Source organism: Mobula hypostoma, chromosome 2, assembly GCF_963921235.1.
Source record: "Mobula hypostoma chromosome 2, sMobHyp1.1, whole genome shotgun sequence".
Lineage (NCBI taxonomy): Eukaryota > Metazoa > Chordata > Chondrichthyes > Myliobatiformes > Myliobatidae > Mobula > Mobula hypostoma.
In genome coordinates, this window is record NC_086098.1 from 28036815 (window position 1) to 28063875 (window position 27061).

The following is a 27061-nucleotide window of genomic DNA, read 5'->3' on the forward strand; positions in this document are numbered from 1 at the left end:
AGATATCACTAAAGAGGTAGTGCTGAGCAAACTTGTGGGCTTGATTATAGATAAGTCTCCTGGTCTTGATGGAATGCATCCCAGAATACTGAAAGAAATGGCAGAGGTTATAGTTGAGGCTTTAGTGATAACTTACCAAAATTCTCTGGACTCTGGGCAGATCCTGGCAGATTGGAAGGCGGCAAATGTCATGCCACTATTCAAAAAAGGATGTAGGCAAAAGACATGTAACTACAGGCCAGTTAGTTTAGCATCTGTAGTTGGGAAAATGTTTGAAGCTATCATTAAAGAAGAAATAGCAAACATCTGGAAAGAAATGGATCCATCAGGCAGATGCAGCATGAATTCAGCAAAGGAGGTCCTGTTTGACAAACTTACTGGAGATCTTCGAAGATATAACGAATGCAGTGGATAGAGGGGAACAGATGGGATTTCCAGAAGATGTTCGATAAGGTGCGGCATAAAAGACTTTTTCATAAGGATGTATAGAGTTGGGGATGATGTATTAGCATGGATAGAGAATTGGTTAACTAATAGAGAGCAGGAAGTTGGGATACTTGGGTGTTACTGTGGTTGGCAATCAGTGGTGGAACTGCTCATGATATACATTAACGATCTGGAAGAGAGGACTGAGTGTAGTGTATCTAAGTTTGCTGATGACACTAACTTGAGTGAAAAAGCAAATTGTGCAGAGGATATGGAGTCTGCAGAGACATGGTTGGTTAAGTGAATGGGCAAGGATCTGGCAGATGGAGTACAATGTTGGTAAATGTGAGGTCATCCATTTTGGAAGGAAAAATGGAAGATCAGATTATTATTTAAATAGTAAAAGATTGCAGCATGCTGTTGTGCAGAGGGACTTGGCTTGTGCATGCATCATAAAAGGCTGGTTTGCAGGTACAGCAGGCTATCAAGAAGGCAAAGGGAATGTTGGACTTCATTGCTAGTGGGATTGAATTTAAGAGCAGTGAGGTTATGCTGCAACTGTACAGGGTACTGGGGAAGCTGCATCTGGAGTATTGTGTGCAGTTCTGGTCTCCTTACTTGAGGAAGGATATACTTACTGGCTTTGGAGGCGGTGCAAAGCAGGATCACCAGATTGATTCCTGAGATGAAGGGATTAGACTATGAGGAAGATTGAGTCACCTGGGACTGCACTTGCTGGAATTCAGAAGGATGAGAGAAGATCTTATAGAAACACAAAATTATGAAAGGGATAGATAAGATAGAGGCAGGAAAGTTATTTCCACTGGTAGGTGAGACTAGAACTAAGGGACATGATCTCAAGATTCGGGGGATTAAATTTAGGACAGAGATGAGGTGTAACTGCTTTTCCCAAAAGTGGTGACTCTGTGGAATTCTCTGCCCAATGAAGCAGTGGAGGCTACCTTGGTAAATATATTGAAGACAAGTTTGGATATATTTTTGCATAGTAGGGGAATTAAAGGTTATGGGGAAAAGGCAGGTAGGTGGAGATGAGTCCATGGTGAGATCAGCCATGACCTGATTGAATGGTGGAGCAGGCTCAAAGGACCAGATGGCCGACTCCTGCTCCTATTTCTTATGTAAGGCTTTGAGTATCCCTGAGCCTATCAATGCTTGTGAGTAACCAAGTGAAAAGTTTAGGGAAAAGAAAGCGTAACTGTAATGTGTAACATGCAGGGGTCAATACAAAAGGTAATCTGCCGGAATGGATGGGAGTGTACATGGGAGGGGGAGGGGGGCTTTAATATTTTCAGCAATCATTCTATCATGCACTGTTGTTTGAAATTGCCTATATTTGTTACTTCAATTCATAATTCAAATCAGAATGCCAAGATTAAAGGCGGCATTTTTGTTGGTCCACATATCAGACAGGTCATCAATGACAGGCAATTCAAAGAACTAGTGAGACTGGAGAAGATTGCATGGAAAGCATTCAAGGATGCTGTTAAAAATATGCTTGCAAATACAGAGCATCAAACTACATGCAGCTGATGGATAACATGCTCCAAGCATACAAAACCATGAAGTGCAACATGACATTGTGGTCATGGAAAAACAGTGTCAGAGTAACTGGAATCAATCAATGCTGGCTGATTATTGTCGGATACTTAAGCAAGAAGCCTCAGACACCGAGGACAAATGAAACTCATCAGCAAAAGAGCTTTAGCTTAGTTGAACTATTGCAATGCATCAGCACCATTATGCAACTAAAAGCATTATATTCAATAAAAGTTAATTTCTTGTTCCTACATGATCCAAATTGTCTGAAATTATATTTGCGTTCAGTTTCAAGCGATCTATCATTTAGAACAAAAAATTCTGAGGAAGCAACATTTGAATGAAGACCAAACTGCGGTATAGTCAGTGATACGAAACATCGGTTGAGGAACAGTGGAAGAAACTACAGGCTGGATCAACTGGGATGCATTTTCATGACATTCTCTCACAATCTCCACAACATCCAAAGAACTACATTTGACAGTAATTTTTGAAATGATGAATTACTCTGGAAGATCATACGTATTAACAAAAATACAATTGAAGAGTTCAAAAACTGAGTCAAGCATACAAACATAGTCAGAGCAAATATATCTTAAGGGATATTTATTTATTTTTAAAACAGGATTACATGAAGCAGGAATACCACAGCACAACTTTTAAGCTGCCAGAGTGCTACTTTGGTTGTTTGCCTAGATATAAAGGTCAAAAGCATAATAAAATTTGTTTAAAAGCCATATTATCTACAGAAAAGACAAAATATTACAATTTTTAAAAATTTCAAATCTTCCTCAAAACTTCGACAAGGCTTTTAGCTCTGCAACACAATTTGCCGATTAACAGCTACACACTAAAGCTTAATCTTCCATAGTAAGAACATAAAAGAATTTATAGAAATGTATTCAATATTATGATTTGGCTTCAATTGAAGAAACATGATTTAAAAGTATTAAATTTTAAGCTGCCTATTTGGTTAAAGAGATGTTAAGTAATAGAAAAGTATCCTTTTCCAGTATAGATATCCTAGTTCCACGGATGACCTAAGAAAATATAGAGTAAATGCTTAACAGTGCAAAAAATTTGTTGGAATGATAACTTGCCTGCATCAGGCCCCCTTCAAATTTTGTTTTTAGCTTAACAGGTGGCACAGAAGATTTTCCTGAACAGACTTAACTCTCTTAAGTGACATGAAGTCTTCTCATATTTTCCTTTTCCATAATATTTGGTAACTACTTGATCATGCTAAAAAATGTTTCTGTAACAGGTTTACACATATTCAGTTTCTGAAACGGATCCACGTACTGTATCTAAATTAGTTATAACATTCTGTACAAAATTTCTTTAAAAGAAACCTACATTGCAGCCTTTGCATGGATATTAAATCCTAACAGTGTGTAGATGTGGTACATTTTAATAAGCCAACAAATTAGTAAAGAATGAATGGTAAAATTATTAGATAACTGTTTTAAATGTCTAAATCGAACCATGAGTTTCTGCTGGTCTTTAACATCTTCAAATATTCACACTATGGATGTCTGTAATATAGATAATCTTCGAATGCTCCAAGGCTTTTCTTCATTGATCATGGCAGTTCAAATCCTACATTCAGTTCAGCCAATATTCATTTCTGAAAGTAAACAGATAAGATGAACAATACAGAAACATAGAAAACCTACAGCACAATACAGGCTCTTTGGCCCACAATGCTGTGCCGAACATGTCCTCACTTTAGAAATTAGCTAGTGTTAACCATAGTCCTCTATTTTTCTAAGCTCCATGTACCTATTCAGGAGTCTCTTAAAAGACCCTATCGTATCCGTCTCCACCACCGTTGCCGACGGCCCAATCCACGCACTCACCACTCTGCATTAAAAACACTTGCTCCTGACATCTTCTCTGTACCTACTTCCAAGCACCTTAAAACTGTGTCCCCTCGTGTTAGCCATTTCAGCCCTGGGAAAAAGCCTCTGACTATCCACATGATCAATGCCTCTTATCATCTTATACAGTTATATCAAGTTACCTCTCATCCTCTCAACCTATTCTCATAAGGCATGCTCCCCAATCCAGGCAACATCCTTGTAAATCTCCACTGCACCCTTTCTATAATGTCCACATCCTTCCTGTAGCGAGGTGACCAGAACTGAGCGCAGTTCTCCAAGTGGGGTCTGACCAGGGTCCTATTATAGCTGTAACATTACCTCTCAGCTCTTAAACTCAATCCCACAGTTGATGAAGGTCAATGCACCGTATGCCTTCTTAACCCAGAGTCAACCTGCGTTGCAGCTTTGAGTGTCCTATGGACTCGACCCCAAGGTCCCTCTGATCCTCCACAAGGCCAAGAGTCTTACCATTAATATATTCTGCCATCATATTTGACCTACCAAAATGAACCACCTCACACTTAACTGGGTTGAACTCCATCTGCCTCTTCTCAGCCCAGTTCTGCATCCTATCAATGTCCTGCTGTAACCTCTGACAGCCCTCCACGTTATCCACAACACCTCCAACCTTTCTGTCATCAGCAAACTTACTAATCCATCCTTCCACTTCCTCATCCAGGTCATTTATAAAAATTACAAAGAGTAGGGGTCCCAGAATTGACCCCTCAGGCACATCACTGGTCACCGACCTCCATGCATAATATGACCTGTCTACAACCACTCTTTGCCTTCTGTGAGCAAGCCAATTCTGGATCCACAAAGCAAGGTCCCCTTGGATCCCATGCCTCCTTACTTTCCCAATAAGCATTGCATGGGGTACCTTATCAAATGCCTTGCTGAAATCCATATACACTACATCTACTGCTCTACCTTCATCAATGTGTTTAATCACATCCTCAAAAAATTCAATCAGGCTCATAAGGCACGACCTACCTTTGACAAAGCCATGCTGACTATTCCTAATCATTTTGTGCCTCTTCAAATGTTCATAAATCCTGTCTCTCAGGATTTTCTCCATCAACTTACCAACCACTGAAGCAAGACTCATTGGTTTATAATTTTTTGGGCTATCTATACTCCTTTTCTTGAATAAGGGAACAACATCTGCAACCCTCCAATCCTCCGGAACCTCTCCCATCCTCATTGATGATGCAAAGATCATTGCCAATGGCTCAGCAATCTCCTCCCTCGCTTTCCACAGTAGACTGGGGTACATCTCATCCGGTCACAGAGACTTATCCAACTTGATGCTTTCCAAAAGCTCCAGCACATCCTCTTTCTTAAAGGCTACATGCTTAAGCTTTTCAATCTGCTGTAAGTCATCCCTACCATGACCAAGATCCATTCTGTAGTGAGTACTGAAGCAAGGTATTCATTAAGTATCTCTGCTATCTCCTCCAGTTCCATACACACATTTTCACTGTCACACTTGATTGGTCCTATTCTCTCACGTCTTATCCACTTTCTCTTCACATACTTGTAGAGTGCCTTGGGGTTTCCTTAATCCTGCTCACCAAGACCTTCTCATGGCCCATTCTGGCTCTCCTAATTTCATTCTTAAGCTCCTTCCTGCTAGCCTTATAACCTCCTTGATCTCTATCATTACCTAGTTTTTTTGAACCTTTCGTAAGCTTTTCTTTTCTTCTTGACTAGATTTTTAACAGCCTTTGTATACCACGGTTCCTGTACCCTACCATCCTTTCCATCTCATTGGAACGTACCTATGCAGAACTCCATGCAGATATCCCCTAAACATTTGCCACATTTCTGCCGTACATTTCCCTGAGAACATCTGTTCCGAATTTATGCTTCCAAGTTCCTGCCTGATAGCTTTATATTTCCCTTTCTCCAATTAAATGCTTTCCTAACTTGTCTGTTCCTATCCCTCTCCAATGCTATGGTAAAGGAGATAGAACTGTGATCACTATCTCTAAAATGCTCTCCCACTGAGAGATCTAACACCTGATCAGGTTCATTTTCCAATATTAGGTTAAATACAGCCTCTTCTCTTATAGGCTTATCTACATATTGCATCAGGAAACCTTCTTGAACACACCTAACAAACTCCACCCCATCTGAACCCCTTGCTCTAGGGAGATGCCAATCAATATTTGGGAAATTAAAATCTCCCACCATGACAACCCTGTTATTATTACAGCTCTCCAGAACCTGTCTCCCTTACCTGCTCCTTGATGTCCCTGTTACTATTGGGTGGTCTATAAAAAACACCCAGTAGAGTTATTGACCACTTCCTGTTCCTAACTTCCAACCACAGAGGCTCAGTAGACAATCCCTCCATGACTTCCTCCTTTTCTGTAGTTGTGACACTATCTCTGATCAGCAGCGCCACACCCCCACCTGTTTTGCCTCCCTCCCTGTCCCTGAAACATCTAAAGCCTGGCACTGTAACCATTCCTAACCTGAGCCATCCAAGTCTTTGTAATGGCCACAACACCATAACTCCAAGTACAGGTCCATGCTCTAAGCTCATCCACTTGTAACATTATTTACCAAATTTAAGATTTAATGAACAGAATGTTTAATGAAACTCTCCTGGTATTTTTTCTTCTTAGCATCTGGTAAAGACATCAGAGGATAGCAGGCTAATTTTATAAGAATTAAACCTGGTTTGAGGGGTTAAGCTAATTAAAAGATTCTTACTCAAGAGCAGCTGTAATTTCCAAATGAAAAAATTTAAATAAAAAAAAATAAAAAAACACAATGTGGTTAGGCGTAAAATGTAGTTTTAGCTAACTCAAATTTCAATAATGGGACTAGCTCAATAAATCAAATGTTTATGGATTGCAACCCTTTTATTGCTACTATTGAAAATTGAAAGATAACTTCCCCAAAATAAAACAAATTTTCATGCTTAGAATCTCAAAATTAATTTGGGCCTTTCTTTTGGGCAGTAATTTTAAGCCTAAAATTTATTAGGCAGGGTATTTGACCAAGGACAAAAAGAAACCCACAAGACAGCCATAGTTGACCAAAATAAAAAAAAAAATCAATTTGCCTTTACTAAAATGTAGTTTTCAGTATACCTAGTGTTGACCTGTACCACATCTTCGGCACTGTCAAAACTCATATCCTAGCTCTGAAGTAGACAGTACCGTAAATATCAAAAATACAGTACCATATCAAAAAATATCAAAAATACAGTACCGTATTCAATACCCTGCCAGGTTTTGACTCTTTTAGGATTCTTTGCCCAATTCAACCTCTTAAAAAATTGGTAACTAAGTGTATATTATTTTCAGATTTGGTTAATATGTCTCCTGGACAAAAATTAGGGCAAAAAACATAATGGTCCTAACAAATCACAATTACTCACCAATAATCTGCTTGCAGAATCTCAGAATTAATTCCACTTTGATATCTCAATTCTAGATCTCATACATCCTTGGACTAAATATTGAATTCCAAAATTAACATGAGAATGCCTATTTTCGTCTTCAAGGCAACACTGAAGAACTTGCCATTAAGAATTTGAAATAAAACTGAGATCAGGAGAAAACTTCCTATTGGTCAGAATCACCTCATGACTGTTTGTTGGGAAGCCTAGTATTCTAGCCTTTGGCATCACTGTTGGAGATTGTAAGAGTAGTGCTTCGGGTCTAAAGCCTTAAACTGCTTCATAAATAAATACCCTATGCTTCATCACTGAGTGAGGAGCAAGGCTGCCTGATAATAATGGCTTTCTCAATGCTGTTTGCAATGCCAAATAATACATCAGTTCATGCTCACCTGTTCCCAAGACCTGGAAAATGTTTAATCCTGGAATGACAATGTACCACAAAAAATGTTTGTGTCATTAAATAGTGAAAATCTGTTCGCTGAGGAATAGCTGTTCCCTTTTTGATATTTCAAGACAATTGTACTTACTTAAATTGTCAGATTCCCTGTCACATTAACCAAAAATATAACTGGGCGTGCTCTGTTGCAGGAACTGGAGCAGGAAAGAATTTGGGACATTCTACCAAAAGTGACTCTTCCTTCAACACCAAGTTTCTTCGGCACTTACAAGTGAGAACTCAGCAGTTTACTGAAACACACTCCATGCACCTGGATAGTTGCCGCTGCAACAATAAGCAAGTCACTTCTGAACAAAACAATTCACTGTTGTACTTATTCACACTCTTTTACTACCAGCATGTCAGGTCTACAAAATATCCAGTAGAGAATAGGATTTGTGTCAAATTCCTAAGGCTTGTCTGACACTAGGGTCAGAGGACACAGGAGCAGAATTAGGCCATTTGGAGTCGGTGCTAGCCACCCCCCCACCCCTCGCATTTCCCTAGTGTTCTCTCGGCAGAAGACAAGCTCTGTTGTGGTCATTTGCAGATTTTGGTGGCGTTGGATGACTTGAGTTTGTACTCTTTTATTGAATGGATGTATCTTTCTTTCTTACATGTGCTATGTGTGACTGTTGATGCTGTGTCTTGTATCTCGGCCCCAGAGTACCACCATCTCCTTTGGCTGTATTCATGAGTATTCACGTTAAGTTGAATAACAATTAAACTTGAATTGAATTGAGTTTGCCCTGTTATTCCATCATGGCTGATATATTATCACTCTCACCCCATTCTCCTACCTTCTCCCTGTAATCTTAGATGCCCTGACTAATCAAGAACCTATCAATCTCTGCTTTAAATATACTTAATGATTTGGCCTCCACAGCCATTTGTGATACTGAAACCCACAGATTTACCACCGCCTGGCTAAATAAGTTACTCATCTCTGTTCTAAAGAAGTGTTCTTCTACTCTGAGGCTGTACCCTCTGGCCTATAGAAAACATCTTCTCCGCATCCACTTTATCTAGGACCTTTAATATTGGAGTTTTTATTTAAGATTCTTTTCCCCCCCCCCCCCCAATTCTTCTAAACTCCAGCAAGTACAGGCCCTTTCATTCCATCAAATGCACATACATTAACCCTTTCATTCCTTGAATTATTCTCGTCACCCTCTTCTGGGCCCTCTCCAATACCAACACACATTTTCTAAGATAAGGGCTCAAGACTGCTCACAATTCTCCAAGTGCCATGTGCCCAACACTTTATAAAGCCTCAGCAATACATCCTTACTTTTATATTCTAGTCCTCTGGAAATGAGTTCTAAAATTGCATTTGCCTTCCTTACCACTGGCTCAATCTGCAAGATAACTTTTTGGAAGCCCTGCACAAGGACTCCCAAGTCCCTTTGCACCCACTTTCAAAACTGTGATGTTGACTATGCAGAAGGACAAAAGTACTCAGACCAACACTCAAAGTCATACCAAGCCAATTTGTACACACCACTGCTTCTCCTCTTCCACCAAGACAAAATCCTAGAACTCCCCAGCAAGCCATGGGAGTATTTTTAACACATGAACACGTGGATCATTACAGTACTCTAGTACCTCAAAGACAGATAGAATAGACAATAATGCCAGCTTTACCCATATGCCATTTCATTAAAAAAACTTATAAAAGCATTCTCTCCTCACCCAGCATAAACTGGTCATTATTCATATTTAATACAACTTATTTGCTTATTACTCGCGTTCAGTGAAGTTCAATTCCTGTAGGGCCCATCAAAATATCAAAGGCAATGTTTTTTGGCGTTTTAAAAAAAATCCAGTTACAATCCTTACAATTTCTACACCTACCTTTGACCCCAGCTTTAAAAACTTTAATCACTGTCCACTGTACACCCCTGCCTTTGGTTTTGGGCTTCACATCCCAACACTTGGCTTGGGCTTCCTCCTCTAGAATAGATTTTTGAAACTCTTTTACTTCCTTGACCTCTTAAAGAACCCATTTAATCTTCCTAATTTCCATTCATTTCAGGCCTGTTTTCTCAATGTTGTGAAGACCCAGTTTATACTTAGCATGCTTAAAAAGACAATTATTGTTGAAAGAATACCATAAGTAGATTACTTCATTTTCCTGTCCAGATTTTTGCAAAAGAATCCACATTCGGGGTTTAAATTCATCAGGAATAAGTGCACAGTGCATTTTAGCCTAACTTGTTATATTTCTTCCAACTCCTCTCCTTTAATTGTCCTTCACAGAACATCAAAAGCAATTTGATTAGGTAACCTAATCCAATGTAAGGTCCCCCTGTTAAAGGGTTATAATGTCATCAATGGCACCACAGATTTATTAGAATTAATCATTCTTAAATCCAACCCTTTCGTGAGGAAATTCATCACAAATTTAATTTACATTCCATTTACTTGCTATTTAATAATAGTTAGACTAATTTTTAAAGCTGTTTTCTGGTGTAGGTATGCAGAGCTTGTGAATACCGTCAACTGCAGTGCTGTACAGTCCCCATCAATACTCCACTGAAAGAATTGGTACTTGACAGCAACTTGTAGGAGGGCGATATGGAGGAGATGATTCAGCTAAACGACCATCAAGTCCATTTCAAATTTCTACAATATGACATTGAATAGTACTTAAAAGGAAACTGCAAAATTCTAGGAAGCAGAATCTTTAGTCTGAATATTTCAAATACATCTTTCAATAAAGTTCCTTTGATGACATTCGAACAAAAATGTACAATAAATGTAGCGATCATGGCAAAATAAATCAATTAAACCAAGTAATTGAAATATGAAACTCACAAAACATGCAATAGAGAATTCCTCATTTAAATTAAAACTGACAAGTAAAGGATGCAAGGCAATAAGAAAAAAAAAGCCCAATTCAGTAAATATCTGGATGGCTAAAGACGTGATATTGCACTAGGAGCCACAGCAGCATAGAAGTTAGTGTATCGCCTTTCCAGAGTTTGGAGTTCAATTCTGGCATGTTCTGGAAGGAGTCTCTGTAAGTCCTCTCCATACAATGCATGGGTTTCCCCGGATTTCCCTCACTTTCTTCTCACGTTGGAAAACATACCAAGTAGGTTAATTAGTTATTGTAAATTGCCCCATAATTAGGCTAGAGTTAATTGGGATTGTGTGGCTGCTGGGACAGGTCTTGAAGGACCGAAAGGGCCTACTTCATGCTGCACCACTAAATAAATAAAATAAAAGTCCTGAAAATTTCAAAATAGAATTGTAACCCTGTATTCCATTCTGACACTGCATTCCAAAGGCCATTTGTTGTAATTGTAATGAAAAGTGTTCTATTTTTGGTCAAGTAAAAATTATTGAGCCTATATTTGGCCCAACAGTTGACATTTAACCTCAAAGACATCTGGTATTCCGGTATTTATTGAACCCTTTTGCAATCCATACACTGTAGCTTAGACCCATTCACAACAATTAGGATTCACTGGAGTATCATCACTTTTAATAGACAAGATAAAAAAGAGAAATAGTAGGCAATCATTGAAGGTTAGTGGCCAACTAAGATTTAATGTACGTTCAAAGCTTTTAATTCTCCCTCATTAATTAAACTAATCTGCAAAAGAAAGCATACTAAGAAAGGAAAAGTGAGCTACAAAACACAGGTTTTCATTATTTACTGCCTTAGTAGATGCTGTATTCCCTTACCTTAACTTAATCCTCCCCGTCCTCTGTGAGCTCTGTTTCTTTATGTACCACTACCCTGGTGACTGACATGTCTGGGTGTTGCTCTTTGGCTTCTTTTATTGCCTGGGCTAAGGCCTACCCAGAAGTACAAACAATTTACAATGGGAATTAAATTAAAAAATACAAATTAAAATACACAAGCAATGGCATATTTAAAGCAAATTTACAAATGTTATGGTAAAAAAAATTAAAAAGCATAATTCAATCCTGTGCCAAAAACATCTTAAAACCCAAAGTAAAACAAGAGATATTTAGACTGAACTAATAAACATTACCAAATGTATCCTTCATCAATTAATAGTTGACTAAAAATAAATAATTTGTTTGAAAAGGCAAATCATAAGGAACAGGATAATTAATGATGTGATATTTCCATCATTTCCATGTGAGGAGCAAAGTTGCCCATAACTGTTGATCAGGGGCATGTTTATAGGCCACTAAGACCTCATTCAATTAGAATGTGGCTGGTCTATAGGCCAACTTCACCCCGTATCTACTGTTGTATTTCATTAGCTTCTCTGTATGCCCATGCGCTAACTTTTACTGATGAGCATCACAGCCAGTTAAACCTTCTTGCTCCTCCACAGATCCTAGTCACTCAGCACTGTTTCATCCCAGTTTTTTTTCCGTCAGTTGACAGCAATAAAGCACATAATGCCTTAGCGTAACATTTAGTGCTTCAATTGCTTTGTCCATGCAGTTATGTTGTGGATGACTGTCTTGAATGAGTGGATATGTAAAGGTATCTAAAGATGACATGCAGTACTTGCCAATAAAGTTATATTTACAGTTTGCTGCTTTTTCTACAAGACATTAAAGTCACCAAAAATGTTGCTTAAAGCATCATGAAAATACATACAAATGAGGCTAAATTTCTCCTTGTCTTTGTAGCAAAAGAGAGATGACAAGATGCAACTCCAAAAAGAAGCCATCAAGCTTAATAGTTATACAGTGGTTAAATAGGTGTAACATTCATTTCTTGGCAAACTTGTTTTTGTGTAATATTAAAGATACAGACTTGTACTGATTAGTTAAGTGCACAGGAACTCAGTCACATGTCACTAATTTTTTCCTATGACGATCAGAAGTTCTGAATTTCTTTTCTGCCTAAACCTTTGTCACCACAAAAAAGAAAGTTACAGTCATGCAAATATCACCAAAACCAAACATTAAATTCTCATCTTATGGGCGCCTCATCCAGATGATTAAGATAGTTAAAATGGATGGGATCTATTTGGACTCAGAATTGGCATGCCCATAAAAAAATAGAGGGTAGAGGTCGTCAGGACCTGCTAGAGGTCTGTGACTTGTAGTGTTCCACAAGGATCTATACTGAGACCTCCACCATTTAAGTTTGCAGATAATACAAAGATTGCCGCCATTGTTATGGATAGTGTAAAGGACTGCCAAAGGGTAAAAGAGGATATAGATCAGTTGCAGATATGGGTGAAGAAATGACACATGGAGTTTAAACCAGCCAAATGGGAAACACGGCACTTTGGGAGATCAAACGTAAAGTGGTTCTAACACTGATAATGACAAGATCCTTGACAGTACTAATGTGTAGAGGGATCTTAGGGTGCAAGTCCATGGCCCCTGAAAGTGCCTGCACAGGTTGATGGGGTGGTAAAGAATGTGCATGGCATACTTGCGTTTATTAGTCTATTGAGAAGATACAGGAGAGTTTCCCTCAATGCTGCTCGGATTAGAGGGCATGTCTCGCTCATTAGAGGAGAGGTTGGACAAACTAGAGTTGTTCCCTGGGGCAGTAGAGGATAAGGGGACATCTGACAAGAGTTTTAAGATTATGAGAGGCACAGACACACTTAGTATCTTTCTCCCAGGGTAGTTATGCCTAATAACTGAGGGCATACATTTAAGGTGAGGGCTACAAGTTCAAAGGAGATATGCAGAGCAAGTTTTTTTTTTAAAAGCATTAAATGTGCTTGGAATGCTCTGCCAGAGGCGGAGGCAAATATGGTAAGAGATTAATAGAGACTCATAGATAGTCACACAAAGGTGCAAAGAATGAGGAGGGGTGTGGATATGGACTAGGTGAAGGCAGAAGGAATTAGTTGAGTGAGGCATTTAACTACTAGATTGATCATTTCAGCACAACATCATGGGCCCATGGGCCCGTTCCTGCACAGTACAATTTCATGTTTTAAAAATTGTACCAAACCTTACAGCTATTGGAAGAAAAAAATCCATACTTCCTTAACATACTTGGATATTCAGTTGTTAACTGTCACCTTTAAAGAGAATGTCAGAACAAATGATTCCCATATTTTACAAGGTATTTAGGCATAAATGTATTAAAATTACATTAGCTTTAATTACATTTGAGTTTGCCCAGTCAGTGCCAATTTATTCTCATGCAAAATTCTCATTTTCAGTCTCTTTGTATTGCTGATCACCAGATTATAAAGCTTAATTTTCAAAATTACTTTTAAAACAAAACAAATTTATAATGGGGAAATAAAACTAACCTTATCATGGTCTATGTCTGTATCCCCTGTGATGACAATTCGCTTTTCAATTCTCGTTTCAGAAACTCCAGCTTTAACAGTCTAAGAAAATAGATTAGTCATCTCTTTATCATTTTATTCTTGATTAAATACTGTACAACCATTCTAAATTTCACACTGATGCAGTCAGTCTTATTTGACTGAATATCCTTCAGCAGCAAATAAATGCCACCAGTCATTTGCTACACTTGACCACATACAAACTGGGGTTTTACAATGGATTTTACTGATAATTTTGCCAGAACATCCTTGACAGTGGATCTGATATCTGCATAGACGAGGGAAAGTGAGTTAATCAAATTATAGATGATGAAGAAGAGTTTAAACATGAATTGTCAATTGGAATAGTGAATTCAATGTTAAATTAAGTACAGTTAAGGGATGGAAGAAGCAGGAATGGGAGAGGTAATAAAAGAAGATCTACCACAAATAAAAATCAAGATACAAGATTCTCAACTGCAAGTGTTAATTTCTAGTGCCAGAAATTGCTTGACTCTTGTCTTCAAGAGTTAGACAAGCTCAATTTCTCATGCAAATATATTGTACATATATGCACACACACATACGTATATACACATACATACATATACACACATACATATTTAGAGTCAGTCATACAACACTACAGTACAGAAACAGTCTCTTTGGCCAGTGTGGTTCATACTGAACCATTAATCTGCCTAGTCCCATTGTTCTTCACTGGGACCACAGCCCTTCATACACTCCCATCCATGTACCTATCCATTTAAGATCGCCGTCGACTCTTTCAGCTCCACGCACAGATTACCACTCTGATCTCCCAGCAGACCAATTTTGTCCCTTGCTCTCCATCTGCTCTTAATATATCTATGGAAGACCCAAGGGTTCTCCTTCACCTTGTCTACCTGAGCAACATCATGTATTCTTTTAGCCCTCCTGATCTTTACTTTAAGTATTCTCTTGCGTTTCTAATTGTCCTCAAATACCTTATTTGTTCCTACTTGTCTTTATCTGCTATGCGCTACCTCCTTTTTCTTAATGAGGGCCTCAATATCTTTTGAAAACCAAGGTTCCCTAAACCTGTTATCTTTGCCTTTTATTCTGACAGGAACACAAACTTTGTACTCTCACGATTTCACTTTTGAAGACCTCCCACTTGTCAAGTACACCTTTGCTAGAAAACAACCTGTCCCAAACCACATTTGCCAGATTCTTTCCGATGCCATCAAAATTGTCCTTTTCCAATTTAGAATAACAACCTGAGGACCAGTCCTATCCATTTTCAATAATTACCTTAAAACTAATGAATTTATGATCACTAGATGCAAAGTGTTCCCCTACACAAACTTCTGTCACCTGCCCTGTCTCATTCCCTAATAGGAATATAGTATTGCACACTCTCTAGTTGGGACTTCTATGTACTGATTAAGGAAACTTTCCTGAACACATTTGACAAACTCTTTTCCATCCAGCCCTGTTACAGCCCAGTCAACATGTGAAAAGTTAAAATTACCTGCCACAACCTTATGCTTCTTGCCAACAGTCTGCAATCGCTCTACAGATATGATCCTCTAAATTCTGAGGACTGTTGGGTGGACCATAATATAATCCCATTAATGTGGAGTCAAACCCTTCTTATTCCTTAAATTTACCCATAAAGCTCTCCAATCTGTTCTGTCTGGGCACTGCCTTGACATTTTCCTTGACTAGTAATGCCACTCCTCCCCTTTAATCCCTTCCACTCTATCACGTCTAAAACATTTGAATCCCAGCACATTCCTGCCACTCCTGCAACTAAGTCTCACTAATGGCTACAATGTCACAATTCCAAATGCTAATCCATGCCCCAAGGTGATCCACGTTTCCTACAATACCCCTTTTGCATTGAAATATACTCAGCTCAGAACAGTAGTCTCACCATGCTCAACCTTTTGATTCCAGACTTTGTATGTAGGCTTAACAACATCATTCTCCACACCACTCCACTATCTGTTCTGGAGCTCTGGTTCCCATCCCCTTGCAATTCTAGTTCAAACCTACCCCTTCTCCCCCTCCTGATGGTCATCCAATTAACTGTGTCCTGCACCTTGGGTGCAACTACATCCCTGCATGTCCTGTCTATCAACACCTCAGCTTCCCAACTGATCTGAAGTTCATTCATTTCCAGCTCCAACTCCTTAATACTGTCTAGTAGAAGCTGTAGCTACTGCACTTCTTGCAGGCATAGTCATCAGGGACATTCATACAAAATTATCAACCTAACAGCATTCCATGTCAATCTATGTTTGAAATCTCTGCTACAGTGAAAACAAAGCCTTTGGATAATTAGGAAAACTTCAAAAAGTACCTTCCAGATCTATGTGAACTATTAACTACTGGGAGTTGTCCAATTTACAACTTAATGATGAGAGTATAATAATTTTTTCAGCAGAGTATGGGACATTATGTACAAGAAAAGAAACATTTTACACAGACAATATCAAAAAGAGTATCACAATCTTTATATGGTATTTCAAATTACTGCATGTGCTGGATATTCACTGTCCAGGGCTGGGGGGTCTTTTTTTTGTCAGGCTCAGCTGACAACGTACAGAGCAGCTGACACTTGTAGAGAACAAAGTTGTTTTTAAGTAAACTTCCAACCAATATTCCTTGCTCAGCCTCTTGTCATAAACAGGAGCCAGTCTTCGGTTATTCATGTAAATGGAAAACAATAATCAATCTGAAGTTAAAAGGACAATTTTACAAACAAATAACACTGTCTAGAGCATAGAGCTGACTGCTCAAGTGATGCAGTGTAAGACAATGGGATTGTGTTAATTGGGCCTGTATCAAATCAGACAACACTGGCCAAGTTATTTTGTTCAATAAAGTTTAATACTATCATTTAGCACATTAAATAACTGATCGGAGACACCCCTTTCTCCATTATTAGGGAGAGAGAGAGCCTGTGGTACGTCAAATACCGGGTGGACGAGTAGCCTTTGGCGTACTGCAAGTCTGTGTCTTTGCTGTTGCTTTGCTGCATGATTGAGTGATCGGTGGTGGGTGCCGATGCTTTCTTTTTTGTTGGTGAGGGGAGGGGGATTGCTGCTTGCTGCCGCTTACGCACAGGAGGGAAGGGAGCTGGGGGTGACTTTGGGGTTCTAACATTTACCTGTCATTCATTCTTTGGGGGCACTCCTCTGTTTTCGTGAACGGTTGCAAAGAAAAAGCATTTCAGGATGTATGTGGTGTACATTTCTCCGACATTAAATATACCTTTGAAACCTTTGATTGATCAGTAGTTGGAAGATGAGTACTCGAACGTCAACACTCACAGCATTAATTTTATGTGAAAGTTTTAGATCATCTCTGTGAAAAGGCAACTGAAAAAATATCCTGTGTGTAAAGTCACCCAAGTGGTAAAATAAACAACACAACTTTGTTAGGAATGGTTAAGAAACAGCAAGAAGAATGACAAAGGTTGAGGTGAACTAGAATCCATCTGCCATGCAATATTTTGATAAGCTTTGCAGCCTTTTCATTATAAGTCATCACTTCTAAGCATATGACACCATGGTATAAGTCACTCAAGAATTGGAAGTTGCAGGTGAAAGAAAGCTGTCACGTGTACAGATAAAATGGAACAGGGCTTCACAGGGCATGTGATGAAGATTTTCCTAACTGATGCTTCAGGTTATAGATAGCCAGTGATGGTTGCTTGAAGCAAAGATATTGGAGAAAATCAGGCTTATACTTGGGAGAGGCATAGACGGCAGAACATCGTTCATCTGCAGCTCTTTGGTACGTCTTTTCAGCTTATAGGAAATGTACCCTTGTTTTAGAAATAGTTTGCAATTTGGAAATCTTTTACACGTTAGAAATTCTTTGGGTTTTACATGTGTTTTATGAACTTTGTCCAGATTTATATGTGTATCACTAAAAATAAATGGATTGTTAAAGCTACTTCATTAGCTGTAAGTTCTTTGGTAAGGAGGGGGAACCCACCACTCAAATAGTGGGTATTGGCAGCTAAACTCACTGTGGCAGATAAACAGAAGTGATCTCACCTTTGAAGAGTAGGTGGCTACAGCATAACCGCCCCCACTTCAGTGGGGGGGGAGGGTACTTGTAGCTATCTATATCAAATAGGGCTTCAGATGTTTGTTTGAGTTTAGAACTTCGTAGCCAGCAAATCCAATACCACCAAACATAAGGTATCTGAAATGGCTGATGTAGAGTGCAGCTATTCCATGAACGCAAGTACATGGGCCTATCAAGTCTGCTTCTTAAATAATTAATTCCACTGCAGATGCAATTCCAAGTATGTTTCTGACTGGAAGCTATGCATAAATATGTATTAATTAAAGCACAGCCTTCATTATTCCTGTTACTATCACCCTGATCCTTCTCATAAACATAAGCCATATTTATCCCACCAAATTATCCATATTTAGTTTAAACTGTTCTTAGATACTTAACCACTAATATCCCCCATGAAAAAGCCATATTTTTGCTGCTTTTTTCTTGTCTATGCTGCTATGAAGAAAATTCAGATTTAAAAAATTTCAATAATATAAACTGTTGTCTAATTGCAGTAGTTTCATGATGCATCTAATCATTTTGAAGAACCAAACCATGACCTGTTGAAGGATCTCAGCCCAAAATGCTGACTGTTTATAGATACCATCTGGCGTGCTGAGTTCCTCCAGCATTTTCTGTTGCTCCACCAAATCATGAAGATTTCCCTCACCCCCATCAATCTTCTTCACAATGTAAATCACTTTAAACAGACTGTTTTACTACAACTGAGTGCCAAAAATAGGCAACCACAATGACTTTCTTTTATAATCATTTTGCTATTGCAGACATTATCAAACCTAGATGCGAGTATATAGCATTACATCATTAGCAACAATTGCTATCTTATTTAAAACTACATGCAATATTTTGATAAGCTTTGCAGACTTTTCATTATAAATCATCACTTCTAAGCATATGACAGCACTGCCGAAGTCACTCAAGAACTGAAAGTTTCAGGTGAAAAAAAGCTGTCATGTATACAGATAAAATGGAACAGGGCTTCATAGGGCACGTGATGAAGACTTTCCGAACTGATGCTTCAGGTTATAGATAGCCAGTGATGGTTGCTTGAAGCAAAGATTTTGGAGAAAATGAGGCTTATACATGGGAGAGGCACAGATGGCAGAACACTGTGCCAGATGCAGTTTAAGAACATAGACATGAGAGGCTTCAAATGAAAACAATATAATTGTGGCTAATATGTGCAATAATAGTAGATATACTGAAAATAAAGGCAGACTACATTGCAGAGATTTTAGCCCGTAACATCTGAAGCTTGAATCACGATCAAAGGCGGCACAAGATTATATACATTTTGAATTAACTTGCGGATGTTTAGGGAGAAAAAGGCAATCAAAAAAGGCAGAGTGGAATTTTCGACCGTTGTGCTTACTTCAGAGTTGCAATTGGATTTTAGTGAAGAGCCTGGTGCTTGATTTACTAGATACTATAATATTATACATTTAATGCAGCTCAACTCACTTGCCTAAATAATAATGATTTAATAACTTTTATATTTGTTTTAAGCCCCACACTGTGCAGAGTAATATCAGTTCATTCCTTCATCATTCCCTACTCCCTGAAGATATTGTGAACGTTCTAAACTTTTGGGGTCTTATTCGCAGCTGCCTATGATCGCGCCGAGACATGGGCTATACATGAGATCTCTGATGATAAGGGCCTTTCACACCACTAGCCAAGCAAGACCTTAATGATTGTTTTAATGAATTTGCCAGTCTGTTTAGGATATCATCCAATTCAATCCAACTTTCCTACAGGGCCACAGAATATTCAATGCGAACGACTGGCTGATTAACTAATGGTCAAAATGTGTCTTTTTCTATAAGCTTTCCAAGGCATTTTCCAAGAAAGGTAATAGAGCATGCAACACCTAGGACAGGTATAATCTCAGTAGTAGCACTTCGCGCTTATAAATTCAGAGTTTGTGCACACTCTAATGCAGTCACACAAAAATGCAGCCATCAACATAAGTGCCAAGTCACTTTTCTTTGAAGACTTGTACACAGGGTCTCCTACTGAAAATGTTACTTTTTGATATTCAAGATTAAATGACTCACATCACTGCTGTAGAGTAGGCATGGGGTGTGGAATGTGCTAAAAGTAACTCAGAACAAATTACATGTTTTATTCTGACAACTGACAGGACAAACTGCTGTCACAATCCCAATTCTTACCTCACCTTTACTTTACACTCCACACATCCTTGATGCATGCCCAGCTATAGGCTTATAGATTTTGGTCATCAGACCGCATGGCAGAGGGAAAAAGAAACAGCTGCTAAGGATTTTGACAGCAGCTACTCGAATGTGCAATTGCCAAGAAGAGCTATAATGAGCTGCAGTGGCATCGTTAAGGTCCACGTTAAGGGGCAGTGTAAAACAGGGCTCTGTGCTCTACAAAATACATTTAGTTAACACACACACTAAAATTGAGACTACGTGCCGAGAGCTGTACTGACATTTGATACAGCTGCCATACAGGCCCTAAGGATATAGTTTAAAGCTGTGCCACTATTGCATATTGTAAAGCTGGAATCAGTGTTATAAAGCCCAAAAGGTCAAAGATGGAAACATTTACAAAAGAACAAGGTGAACTGTGGAATTGAATTTTGGTCAACAGCTTGTCAAAGGAGAGGAATGAGCGTAGAAGAATGAGGGGAGATTTGATAGAGGTATATAAAATTATGATGGGTATAGATAGAGTGAATGCAAGCAGGCTTTTTCCACTGAGGCTAGGGGAGAAAAAAAACCAGAGGACATGGGTTAAGGGTGAAGGAGGAAAAGTTTAAAGGGAATATTGGGGGGGGCTTCTTCACACAGAGAGTGGTGGGAGTAAGGAATGAGCTGCCAGATGAAGTGGTAAATGCGGCTCGCTCACTTTTAACATTTGAGAAAAACTTGGACAGGTACATGGATGAGAGGTGTATGGAGGGATATGGTCCAGCTGCAGGTCAGTGGGACTAGGCAGAAAAATCATTCGGCACAGCCAAGAAGGGCCAAAAGGCCTGTTTCTGTGCTGTAATGTTCTATGGTTCTATGGGAACAGAAAACAAGGCAACTGAGACAAGACAGAAATCCTGTCAGGGAGTTCAAGTCAGACAATACTGGAAGAGAAGTAGCAATGAGTTTGACAAATAAATGAAAATCAAATAAAATACTGGAAATCTAAAATAAAAACAGAAACAGACACAGGAGGTCAGGACACATTTGTGGGAATGTAAATAGAGTCAAATGGTCAGGTTAGTTTTTTGAATTTTTTGTTAAAAATCTCAAATTGTTTGGTCAAGGAATACAATTAAGTTAAAGTTTATTATGCAGACACGGCTCAAGTCGAATGATACTGAAATGTGAGACAAATGGACTGTACATTTGCAATTTTTTTGGAATGAAGTACACATTGGTAAAAGGTTTTGCAATTCAATAAAAAAAATGCTGGAGGAACATGTTATTCCATCCAAAAGGCACTAAGTGCTCAAACTAATTAAAACAATAAATGAAAGGGCAAAGAAAATAAACTGGCATAAATAAATTAAACATCAGTAAGTTTCAGCAATGACCTTTGATGGAAGGAGAAAATCAGCTTAAATTAAGTACTAACAAGAGAAAATCTGCAAATGCTGGAAATCCAAGCAACATACACACACACACACAATGCTGGAGGAATTTAGCAGGCTAGGCAGCATCTATAGAAGAGTAAACAGTCCAACATTTTGTGTGTAAATTAACTACTGTAGTTTACATTCAAGCATACAAACAAAATTAGGCTCACTTTATTAGAAGAAACAAACAATGATGCAATGCTTACTACCTTACTATCTGCTATATACCTTGGTAATCTGGGTTGTCATGGTTGTGCAAAAAGATTCAGAAGTTATTGTCTGAGCACTCATCAGGACACCGGGATCATTATCTCCACTGCCATCACCCTTGAAGTATATAAAAATGTACAGTTATGAGAAATAATAACTGAGTACCTTTGAGTATTTGGTATTTTCAACCAGGTTAACAAAGTAGATCCATTAAAAAGCATTCCTTCTGACAGGAAAAGCAAGTATGCAACATAGCCGAAGGGAATCATTACTGTTAACCATTATTTACAGTAAGCGCTGATTCATATTTCAAACTAGAAATTGCAACTAAAATATTTGAAAAATGTAGAACTGTTCTAATTTTGAAATTAACATTTTCAACTAATGGCTAGAAAATTTTATATAAAACTTAAAATAACCATAATCAAGACTATGAAAAATAATTCACCATTTTCATTAGGAAGATAAGTCTACCTGTGCAGCTTCATATGTAATGGTTTTAGTTTCTGTTTGAACAATTGGAACTTCTTTTGTCGTAATTTCAGTCTTGTCGGGACTCTCAGTATCAGAGATTGTCACCATTTCGGTCTTTACTACAGGAGGCTATTAGAAAGAGAATTAAATTAAACCAAAATACATTAAAAGTAGATTTCCACTTAACTGAAATTTTAAAACCAGGGAAGATAAATATTAACATAAAATTAAAGAATGGAAAAGATTTGCACTGGAAATGGACTAATGGAAAAATACAAAATGATTAAATTAGAACAGTATGGCAAAAAAAACTTTAACATAAAGGTACAACTGGTTTGCACTTAAATATAAAGGACCATCATAAAGGAAAGATATAGTGGCTGCCCTACCCTCTAATGCGAGTAAGGCAGCCAGAAACCAAGAGTGAAGCAGGCAGAGAGGAATTGATGATCATGTTTGCCCATTTTGGAAAAAACATAGCCTTATTAAAATTTGAGTGAATCAAAGGTTTTTCCAGAAAACCCATGACAGACCAGGTAAAGAAGCAGTATTATACTGGAGAGGACTTCAACACATTAACATTTACTTCTGACCCAAATGCTATGAACATTTACCTCTGAGTAACAAACAACTTCTGGCATAGCATCACTATCAATATACGAAACATCTCCATTTAGTTTGGGTTTGGTATCTTCTTGCTCTTGCTCGTGCATTGCTTCCTGCAATTTTCCATTTTGCATTTCTTGCAAATCTTCTTCCAGAACATCCTGCATTTTATGTATCACAGTAGCAGGAAAATGCATTTCTTCAGTATTTGTTACTGAATTCTTAAAATCCATTGCTACTGTAGTCAGTGTCTTAAATTCATTTTGGTCTCTCTTTATATTTTCTCCTTCCTTGGTCTGTGGGTGGTATTCTGCCTCTTCCTCACTGTCACTATGGCTATCAGAGGATGAGACATTACTCTCTTTTGCTGCCAATTCAACAAGGGGCAAAATTGTCCTGTTTTCAACAGAGCTTTCAAGTTTTACTTTTGAATGGCTGGGTGCACTCTTTACCTCTTCAATCACTACTGCTTCTTCTACTACAACCTCTGCCTGCTCCTCCAGCTCGGATTTCTGTTTCTCATCTGAGGTCTACACAAAGAAAATGAATGGGAAAAAAAGAAATCAAATGAGGCAAGCAATGTGAAATACAACCATGCAAACTTAAAGGATGATAACTTAAATCAAAATAAACGATGAATAACATGACTGAGGCTATGCTCTGATGGATTTCTAATAAAGACCACCATGGCACATCTCGAGCTCCTGTAGGAAAGCCTTCTGTTCTGGAAAATAAGTTGTGAAGGACAATGAGCAGTCACTCTTTACCACTAATTTATGAGAAATATAATTATGGCAAATGAAATTGCTGCATTCAATATAATACATAATTATGACTCATTATTGCACAGCAATGAAGAGAAAAAGAATTCAAAAATGGCTTAAAACTGAGAACATGCAAATAATGACCAGGACAAAACAAATCAAGGTTGTATGTAACACATACTGTGACTTAATTACTGATCATAAATTCCATTCTAAAAGCACCTCAGACAGCTGCTTGGCGTGTATGTGAGAAACAGATTCAGCAGCATCTTTTTCTTTCAACCCAGCATCCTCTGATGCCTGAGAAATAGTAGGTGAGGCCATCAAGCCAGTTGAGAAGCTTTCTTTACTAAATAAGAGCGATGTTATCTCCTCTTCTAAGCTCTATGCAGTTAGAAAATTGAGAATAAAATTAAAACAACAGCCTTGAAGAAGAAAACAAGTATGAGAGAAGTTATAGCATACACCTAAAATCTTTTACCTGTAAACAAAACATGCAAGATGTTTCACAGCAGCTCATAAAACATCTCGTAAAACCTATATAATTGGTCTAAACTGATTACCAATTTTGAATAATTACATTCTCAATAAATATTATAACAAGAATATGTAAAACTATAGAATTATAAAAGGTATATTCTCAAAAAGTTGCATTAAGTTGTTATTCATTGTTACACAAAATAATCTGCAGATGCTGTGATCAAAGCAACATTTTCAGTACGCTGGATGAACTCAGCAGGTCAGGCAGCATCAGTTAGAAACGATGAGGTGACGTTTCGGGCTGGAACCCTTCATCAGGACTGAAGAATGAAAGATGGGAAGGATTTGAAGAATGTTTGTAGCTTCAGTTGAAAGACCAGTAATTTGAAAGAAAAGGGGTGGGGGAGGGGAAGCATCGACGTCATAGGCCTTGAAAACAATGAGTAGTAGGAGGAGGAGGCAGAACCATGAGGGAGCTGGGGTAGAGTGAAATAGGGATAGAGGAAGGGAGGGGGAGGGAATTACTGGAAGTTGGAGAATTCTATGTTCATACCAAGGGGCTGAAGACTACCTATACGGTATATCAGGTGTTGCTCCTCCAACCCGAGTTCAGCCTCATCATGGAAGTAGAGGAGGCCATGTATGGACATATCTGAATGGGAATGGGAAGTAAAGTTGAAGTGGGTGGCTACCGGGAGATCCTGTCTGTTGTGGCGGATGGAGTGGAGGTGATCGACGAAGCGGTCCCCCAATCTGTGTCGGGTTTCACCGATGTAGAGGGGGCTGCACCGGGAGCACCAGATGCAATAGATGACCCCAACAGACTCACAAGGGAAGTGTTGTCTCACCTGGAGGGACTGTTTGGGGCCCTGAATGGTTGCAAGAGATGAGGTGTAGGGACAGGGATAAGTGCCGGGTGGGAGATCCGTGGGGATGGACGTGTGGATAAGGGAGTCGCGGAGGCCATGTATGGACATATACATGACGGGTTCCGGCCCAAAACGTCGACTCATCGTTTCTAACTGATGCTGCCCGACTTGCTGAGTTCATCCAGTGTACTGAAAGTGATTCATTGTTACATAACAAAGAACAACTCCAGTTTACTATGCTTAATGATAGTTTTCCTGTTGGAAATCATCCATATTCCAAATGTTGGAGCATTTGTGAGAAGTTTTACTATTTTATGGCAAATTAATTGAGAGCAATCCTATCTGAATGCTTGACTTCATAATTTAGCCCATTATGACACTACACCTTCTTACCAACCTGCAATGCAATTTTCCCCATAACTGTAACATTTTATTATGCATTTAATTATCTTCCTCTCGTATGATACGTTGTTGTGCTGAATTGATCTGCATGAAGGGTATTCAAGTTTTTCCATGGACCTTGGTACAGGTTACAATAAGCCAATTTACCATTTAAGAGCCTTTGGATAACTTGGTTAATTTGTTACTCCAGAAGCTATTGATAAGACCAAATTCCAGTCAAGACTAATGAATCATATATTCTTTAGTTATATTCATATACACAATTCATATCAAGTATACTAGTATACAGCTACAATATTTTGGTCACTAAAACAATGAACAATTTTAATTTATATAATGCTTTTAGTGTAACAGGAAAGCATCTCAAAATATAGATACTTTAAAATTTGATGCCAAACCACATGGACATGTTAGTAATGGCCAAAAGCACAGACAAAAAGTAGGTTTTAAAGAGCACCTTAAATGGGAAGGAGAAGAAGCAGACAGATTTAAGAGGGAATCCAGAGCTTCAGGCCTTAAAAATCACAAAGGCAAGGCTGACAATGGCAATACAGTTAAGTTCAGGGACAACCCAAGAGGCTATGATTTTAAAAACACAAACATGAGGAAATCTGCAGATGCTGGAAATTCAAGCAACACACACACAAAAACACTGGTGGAACGCAGCAGGCCAGGCAGCATCTATAGGAAGAAGTACAGTCAACATTTAGGGCTGAGATCCTTCGTCAGGTAGAACTTGAATGGTGGTGAGGGAGGAAGTGTAAGGGCAGGTGTAGCACTTGCTCCATTTATTCGTCTCCCTCAACCCTTCCCACCGATCTCCCTCCCGGCACTTATCCTTGTAAGCGGAACAAGTGCAACACCTGCCCTTACACTTCCTCCCTCACCACCATTCAGGGCCCCAGGCAGTCCTTTCAGGTGAGGCGACACTTCACCTGTGAGTTGGCTGGGGTGATATACTGTGTCCGGTGCTCCCGGTGCGGCCTTCTATATATTGGTGAGACCTGACGCAGACTGGGAGACCGTTTCACTGAACACCTACGCTCTACCTGCCAGAGAAAGCAGGATCTCCCAGTGGCCACGTATTTTAATTCCACGTCCTATTCCCATTCTGATATGTCAATCCATGGCTTCCTCTACTGTCAAGATGAAGTCACACTCAGGTTGGAGGACAACACCTTATAGTCTGTGTGGGTAGCCTCCACACTGATGGCATGAACATTGAGTTCTCTAACTTCCGTTAATACGCATCCTCCCCTTCTTACCCCATCCCTTATTTATTTATTATCTTCCCCCTTTTTTCCTCTCTTTTTCTCTCTCACAATAACTCCTTGCCTGCTCTCCATCTTCCTCTGGTGCTCCCCTCCCTCTTTCTTTCTCCCTAGGCCTCCCATCCCATGATCCTCTCCCTTCTCCAGCCTTGTATAGCTCTTGCCAATCAACTTTCCAGCACTTAGCTTCACCCCTCCCCACTCCTGTCTTCTCCTATCATTTCGGATCTCCCCCTCCCACTTTCAATTCTCTTACTACCTCTTCTTTCAGTTAGTCCTGACGAAGGGTCTGGGCCCGAAATGTCCACTGTACTTCTTCCTATAGATGTGGCCTGGCCTGCT

At 38.9% G+C, this 27061-nt stretch overlaps 1 protein-coding gene across 12 annotated transcripts in view; it reads right to left on the reverse strand.

The window, feature by feature from the left end:
• Positions 1–2585: 2585 nt before the first annotated feature.
• Positions 2586–27061, reverse strand: part of epb41l2 (erythrocyte membrane protein band 4.1 like 2) — a 195604-nt gene continuing 171128 nt past the window's right edge. For 8 of the 12 annotated variants that reach the window (XM_063034592.1, XM_063034639.1, XM_063034614.1 and 5 more), the window contains 7 exons: positions 23920–24081; positions 22942–23463; positions 22328–22456; positions 21872–21970; positions 13942–14022; positions 11414–11527; positions 2586–3610 (listed from right to left, as the gene is read on the reverse strand). In XM_063034592.1, coding sequence (XP_062890662.1) covers positions 11420–11527; positions 13942–14022; positions 21872–21970; positions 22328–22456; positions 22942–23463; positions 23920–24081 — 1101 coding nt within the window. In that variant the 3' untranslated portion in view covers positions 2586–3610; positions 11414–11419. The remainder of the gene's footprint in view (positions 3611–11413; positions 11528–13941; positions 14023–21871; positions 21971–22327; positions 22457–22941; positions 23464–23919; positions 24082–27061) is intronic. The other 4 variants (XM_063034648.1, XM_063034622.1, XM_063034651.1 and 1 more) reach the window with 3 other exon arrangements.